Source organism: Vombatus ursinus, unplaced genomic scaffold (assembly GCF_900497805.2).
Source record: "Vombatus ursinus unplaced genomic scaffold, bare-nosed wombat genome assembly UNPS02009205.1, whole genome shotgun sequence".
Classification (NCBI taxonomy): domain Eukaryota; kingdom Metazoa; phylum Chordata; class Mammalia; order Diprotodontia; family Vombatidae; genus Vombatus; species Vombatus ursinus.
This window is the reverse complement of record NW_020948983.1, coordinates 28431934-28439074: the sequence shown is the minus strand read 5'-3', so window position 1 is coordinate 28439074 and position 7141 is coordinate 28431934. Positions and strand designations below refer to the sequence as shown.

At 39.3% G+C, this 7141-nt stretch overlaps 1 protein-coding gene across 1 annotated transcript in view; it reads right to left on the bottom strand.

Moving 5' to 3' along the window:
- RASGRF1 (Ras protein specific guanine nucleotide releasing factor 1) overlaps positions 1–7141 on the bottom strand; it is a 201742-nt gene that overhangs the window by 52322 nt on the left and 142279 nt on the right. Inside the window, exon 13 of the mRNA XM_027851440.1 lies at positions 3233–3315. Coding sequence (XP_027707241.1) covers positions 3233–3315 — 83 coding nt within the window. The remainder of the gene's footprint in view (positions 1–3232; positions 3316–7141) is intronic.

The window sequence follows — 7141 nt, the reverse complement described above, 5'->3', positions numbered from 1 at the left end:
TATCTATCTATCTATCTATCTATCTATCTATCTATCTATCTATCTATCTATCTATCTACCTACCTACCTATGAAACTCTTAGGTATGGGAGTTACATGCTCCCAGGTATATATGTATACACATACATATGTGTAAATACATTCATGTATATGTATATATGCATTGTTGTATGTCAGTTGCTTAGTTGTATCCAACTCTTTGTGACCCCTTGGATCATATTGTCTATGGGATTTTCTTGGCAAAGATACTGGAGTGGTTTACCATTTCCTTCTCCAGTGGCTTAAGGTAAATGGAGGCTAAATGACTTGTCTAGGGCCATATAACTAGTAAGTGTCTGAGACCAGATTTGAATTCAGGTCTTCCTGACTCTTGGCCCAGCGTTCTATCCACTGAGCCACATAGCTGCCTCTTGGGCAAACAGAGGTTTAATGATTTGCCCAAGGTCACATAGCTAGTAAATGTCTAATGTCCTTGAGCTCAAGGACATGGTTCCTGAACCCCAACCTTCTGTGTAAAGGAAGGGGAATTCTAAATACCCTAGTCATTGCAATCTGGGAATCTAGCCTTCTACCCAAAGATGGGCAATTTCCTGGGATGCCCAGCTTTGAGAGTTGCCTCCTGGATAACCCTAAGTTTGAGAGTTTAAGAATGGAATTCAGGAGAGAGACAAAGAGAGAAAGAGACAGAGACAGATATATAGAGAGACAAACACAAAGAGACACACAGAGAGAGACAGGGAAAGAGAGATAGAAACAGAGAGAGAGATAAGAGGCAATCAATTTACTTTCAGAGACCATGGGGGATGAGCTGCTCTTCCAAATAGAGGCCCTAATTCTCAATTGTTTTGGAGGCAGTTAGAAGAAATTAAAGAAAATTAGAAAAAGGTTTCCAGTTTCCTCTTAGGAGTGCCAGCCACATGTCTGCTTCCTTGGGAGATGTTTTTAAGATGCCTCTAGATAAAGGTCCATACCCTTTGGTGTGGTATTGGTTTCCCATCAAGTTGATTGGGAAACATCAAATTAATCAAGGGCTAATGGATCAACTCTCTCCTCTACTTTATAACATTACATGGTCATTTTTGTGTTCCAATCAGAATCATGACTTTAGGTCTTCTTGTTCTCTTTCCTGGATGACTTTATATCTCTTTGGTTCATGAGGCATCCTGCTATTTATGCTGCCATTAGACCCACTGGGCCATGTAGTAATTATAAAAAATTAGTAGATTTCATTAGCAATCACTATGTTACTATCAAATTATGAATCAGATATCACTAATAGTTGACTAAAGCATGTTTTTATTTCTGATGGCTGCATTTGTGAAAGGTCAGCTAGCATTTTAGAGGTAAATTAACATTTCTTAAGGGCCAGTATTCTCAGAATTGGAGGGATTTAGAAATCACTTAGTCCCATCTAGTCCAATTATTCAGCATGTCCCAAAAGTGCCTTCTACATAGCTGAGGAAATCTCTAGGCCTGTTTTATAGAAAATAAAAAAAAAATCATGAGTCCATAAATTTATTAGTAGACCTTATCAGTGGTCATTATTAGTAGGACTTTTTAGCCATATTATTTTGAAGAGAATAAGATGTAATAGAAAAAAAATTTCAGTGAGATAGTGGTGCCTTTTATTCTTTTTTGGTTAAAAAATACTTTCCAGTAGACATATTTCTTTTAGGTCCAAGGACCTTTGAATTGGGTTAATCTGTAGAACTATGCTTGGCCAAATGCTTATACTCACATGATCTAGAATCTAGAAAACAAACCACCAGAAAGTAGAATTTGCTATAATATGTATCTTGTATTGAACCTGTATAAGACACTGGAATAGGCCTATACAACATATGGTCCATGGGTCACTTGTGGCCTACCCAAGGATTTCGGGTGGCTTGTCATTGTGCACTTTCTCATATTTGTCATGTGACACAAGGCAACCAACCATCATCAGTCTGCTTCTAATTATCTTTACTTGGAAAGTGAGCTGCTAAAAAAAACTATCTGTGGCCTGAAGAAGTTTAGTCTATTTTAACTTTGTGCCTACTTATTGCTAAGTTGTGCAGGTCTACTTTAGAAGGACCATATTATAATGTATGTTGCCTAGAAAGAAGTTCATTGTATGGACTTTAGATACCAAAATAACTGGAATATATGAAGGACTTAATTGATTTGAGCTTTCAGTTGGCATTTGGTCCTGATCTTTCCTCAGATTGGAAGGTGGGGAGGGGGCCATGTTCATTTTTACCCACACTTGGTTAAACAAAGTTTATGCCCATATGATGTCTGATAATGCATGTAAAAAGCAAAAGAACTAGTTGTTTAGCATGGAAAACAGCAGGTTATACTTATTCACATGGATGACAAGCCTGAAAATGACCTAGACAAGTAGTAGGGCCTGAGATTAATGGACTAGAGAAATAAAGCAAATCTAGAATCTGGGAACCAGACTGCTCAATAAATGAATAGCTAATTTGGTCAGGAGCAAACTGGAAATTCTGGGAGTCAGAAGATTGTCAAAGCAGAAAAAAAAATCATCAAAAAGTCAAGGAAAACTGAGGTCAAGAATCCAGGTTAGTTAATCCAAGACAGGAGCACCAGCCACTGACCTTGCTCCTTGGGTGGGTCCTTGGTGCCTCTTTTATGGTTCTTGCTTGCCATGGGTAGCCCAAGACCATATGAGTATATAGGAGGTGATTACAGAGAATGAAAAGTATGTAAGGAGACCCACATCCCTGAGACATGGTTGGAAGAATTAGGATCATAGGGAGGTTCTTGCAGTATTGTTTTCATAATGATAAAAATCAGAGTATTTGGAAAGAGTGGTACATTTCACCAAGTTTTTTAGCTTTTTCTATGGATATTTGACATTGGGTGGACAATGTCATTCATTCATTCATGCATTCATTCATTTATTATTCTTGAACTTCCTATAGGTTTCCTACATGGTTTCCTATGGGTCCAGGAAAATATAGCTTACATTTCAAATACCATGTCTTCAGAGGCTATCATGTCCTCAGAAACTGGAAATATAGAAAAATTTCTAACTAAAGTCCTTACCTATTTAGTTATGATGAATTGAAGCAAAGTACAGATGTTGAAACCCAATGGAATTTTTGAGCTCCATAAAGCTCGTCCACGTGCTAATGAATGGTTTGGTTCTCCACGTATGTGGTTAGATTCTCAATTACTTTCTTAAATGCTCTCTCAGAAAATTCTGGTAATAAAACAAAATCACTTACTTGATCATTTGAGGAACAGTGACTTTGGAATTTTCTTCAAATGCATTCATCATGAGGCCATTGCATCTAATGTTATCTACACACTAGAAAAGAGAATAAAGTGTCACATACCTAATTAAGTGACCAATTAAGTTCAACAAATACTTATGAGGCATTTATTATGCTCAAGGCACTGTTCTAGGTAATGGGGACAAAAAGAAAAAAAAAGAAGCTCCCTGCCCTCAAGGACCTTACCTTTTACTGAGGGGATACAACATGTACACAAATACAAAGTAAATGCAAAGTAATTTAGGGGGAGAAGGGGAGGATGCAAATAACTGGGGGTGTCAGGAAGACTTTTGTGCAGTAGGTGGCACTATAGGGAGTTTTGAAGGGATGGAGGAATTCTAAGAAGTAGAAGTGAAGAACAGGTACATTACAGGCTCAGGGGACATCTTGGGCATTTTGGGAGATGGAATGCTGTATACAGGGAACAAGCAAATAGTCCAGTAATGACATGAGGGGAATAATGTGAAATCAGTCTGTTGAAGAGATAAGAAGCCAGACTGAAGGGCTTTAAATGCCAAATGGAGGAGTTTGTATTTTATCTTAGAGGTGAAAGGGAGACACTGAAGTATCTTGGGCAGGGGAATGACATGATCAGACATATGCTTTAGGAATATCAATTTGGTAGCTATTTGGATTGGAAAAGGACAGAATAGGATCATGGAAATCAGTCAGAAAGCTTTTGTAATATTCATGCAAGAGGTGATAAGGGTCAAAACTAGGAATATAGCTGTTTGAGTAGAGATAAAGAGACTGATGTGAGATCTATCACGGAGGTAGAATTTACAAGACTTTGCAACTGACTGAATACAGAGGGTGAGTGAGGGTAAAGAGTTGAGAATGACTCCAAATTTACAACCAGGTAATAACTAGAAGGACAGTGATACCCTTGAAAGAAATAGAGAAGTTAGGAAGAGAGGTATGTTTAGGGACAGACATAATGAATTTTCTTTTGGAAAGTTGTTTGAGAAATTACATCATCATTTTCACTGGTCTTTAACTTAAATTTAATATTTCCTTCAATAATGAATTTCTGCAATAATAAGTATGTAGGGACCTGTATGCTTCACTGTACTGCCAAAGGGATCCATGACACAGAAAAGGTTAAGAAACTCCAGATTAGTTGGGGGGAAGTGGTTTGAGGAGAGAAGAAAAGGTTCGGGACATACTGTGGAAAGTATGAAGGGGAATCAATCAGGGACAAGTGAAAGGATTGAAAAGACTAGAAGTATACACATACAGGTTATTATTATTATTGTTGGTGAGGCAATTGGGGTTAAATGACTTGCTCAGAGTGTTATGTGTCTGAGGCTGGATTTGAACTCAGGTCCTACTGATTCCAGAGCCAGTGCTCTATTCACTCTGCCACCTAGCTGCCCCTTTATACAGGATATTTTTTAAACTGTGGAAGAAAGGGCAATGAGAAGAAACATTAGTAATGTTAGAAAGAATTATGAAGATTTTAGGTATTGGAATGGGCAAAGTTAACGTTTGTTCGTATTGGTTACAATTCAATGAATATAGGCAAAATGTAAATCAAACGCGTGGCAAAAAAGTCTATATGAAACATTTGTAAGCCTTATCTGTTGACTTATTTTTATTTTAAACAGTGTTTGAAAATCAAGAGTTGACTACAGGCAGCTAGGTGGAGCAGTGGTTAGAGCATCAGCCCTGAAGTCATGGAGGACCTGAGCTCAAATCCAGCCTCAGACACATAACACTCTGAGCAAGTCACTTAACCCCAATTGCCTCACCAAAAAAAAAGAAAAGAAAAGAGTTGACTACAGAATCAAAGACTTTTCAAATTCTCTACGGTTAAAAAAGACACTATAGCCTCACAAGGTTAAACAAGAAAAGAGTGAGACTAAATAAGTTTCTTTATCTAGCTCCAAAGTTTGAATCAAACAGGGACAAGAATAATCAACATAGAATCAGTGTGGCATAGTGGAAAGAACCCTGAACTGGGAAGCCAGTATCTTAGGATCTCCTCAGCTCTGCATCTGACTCACCTTCTTGCTTTACTTGTTCGTGAGTAACTGAGAAACAGAATTGATTTAGCGAGGTTTTAAGGGCTCAGTGCTAAAATCAGTGGAGCAAAATGGAAATTGTATCTTCCTGTTTCTCTGATACTAACCTCACTTCTTTGGTCCTCAGTTTTCTTGTCCTCTCAGTCCGCTAAGTGACTTCGGGGAACTGAACTGTACTGGAAAGCCTCTTCCACTTCTAACATTCTATGATTCCATCAGTAAGGGAGTCTTTTCAATTAATCAATAAATATTTACTAAGCTCTTACTATATGCCAGACATTGTGTTAAGGGCTAGGGGTGTAAAAAGAGGCAAAAAAACCAGTTCCTGCCCTCAAGTAACTTGCAGTCTAATGGTGAGACAACATACAAATAAATATATACAAAGCAAGCTGTATACAAGATAAACAGGAAATAATTAAAAGAGGGAAAGAACTGGAATCAAGAGGTGGGTAGGGAAGACTTCCTATAGAAGACAGGATTTAGTTGGGACTTAAATGAAGCTAGGGAGGTCAGTAGTTGGAGTGGAGAAGTGATGGGGGATAGTCAGGGAAAATGGCTAGAGCCCAAAATATGGAGCAGCCAGGAGGCCCATGTCATTGGATTGAAGAGTAAGTGTAGGGAAGTAAGGTGTAAAAAGACTGGAAAGGTAGGTGGGGGTTGGTTATGAAGGACTTTGAATGCCAAATCATGCATTTCGTATTTGCTCCTGGGGCAGGAGGAAGCCATTGGATTTTGTTGAGTAGGAGAGTGACATGATCAGACCTATCTTTTAGGAAAATTACTTTAGTGGCTAAATGGAGAATGGATTGGAGTGGGGAGAGACTTGAGGCAGACAGACCCATCAGTAAGCTATTGTAGTAATCAAGGAATGAGTTGTTGAGAGCTGGCACTAGAGTCATAGCAGTATCAGAGGAGAAAATGAGTTGAGGGAGAATGAGTGAAGGTACAGCCAGTACTGGAAAGGGTGGCCAGGGAAGTTGTGTCATTTAGGGAAAGCCAGGTTTCTGTAAGAGCTGATAGATGGAAGGAATGGGACAGGAAAAGTTTAAGATAAAGGGAAGTTTGTTGACTATGGAACAGGCATTCTAGAGGGCACAGTGGATGGCTGGGTGGAGTTAGAATGAAATTTTGCCATGGGAGGACTGGGGGGATTGGAATGAGGAATCAGGTGGAAGGGGGTGTGGAGTGGGGTTTGGATGATGATCTATAGGTGTTTAGAGTAACTGGGATGTGAAGAGTATGACCAGGTGTGAGAATGTTCATCATTGAGTAGGGGATGTCACTCCTACTCCTCTACCCTCAAAGGATAGACCCAGCAGGAGACAGAAGGCTTCAAGTCGAAGGGAGGGTTGTTCTTTGTATTAGAGATTCTCTACATCCAGTTGGGATAATGGACTGGCAGCAGGAAGTAGATGTCTTGTGCTGGTACAGATGGGAGTAGTTACTTTGAGACAGATGGAAGATGCCTGGCCTGGCCTGAAGCTGTCTTTCCTCAGGAAAAATGCTTCAATGAACAAGAGATGGAAAGCTTAGGGTATTAGTGCATCTGAAGTCTTTTCACCTGAGGAGGCTGGCTATGAGGCAGCAGCAGGAAATGGCAAATTCCCAGCATTGATGGAAGTCTCCAGGCCTGGCCCCAGCAGCCTCAAGGGACATAGGCAAGATAACCTTCCTAAACTTTTAAGGGGATTTTTTTTTTTTTTTTGCTGTGGGAATAGTAATTATCAGCCAGTAATAGTTAATATTTCTCCCAGGGTACCCAACTTGCTACTTGGCCATCATTTATTCACTGGTAGGGTCTGGTATATTTATTTCAATCTTCCATCAGGGAAAGATA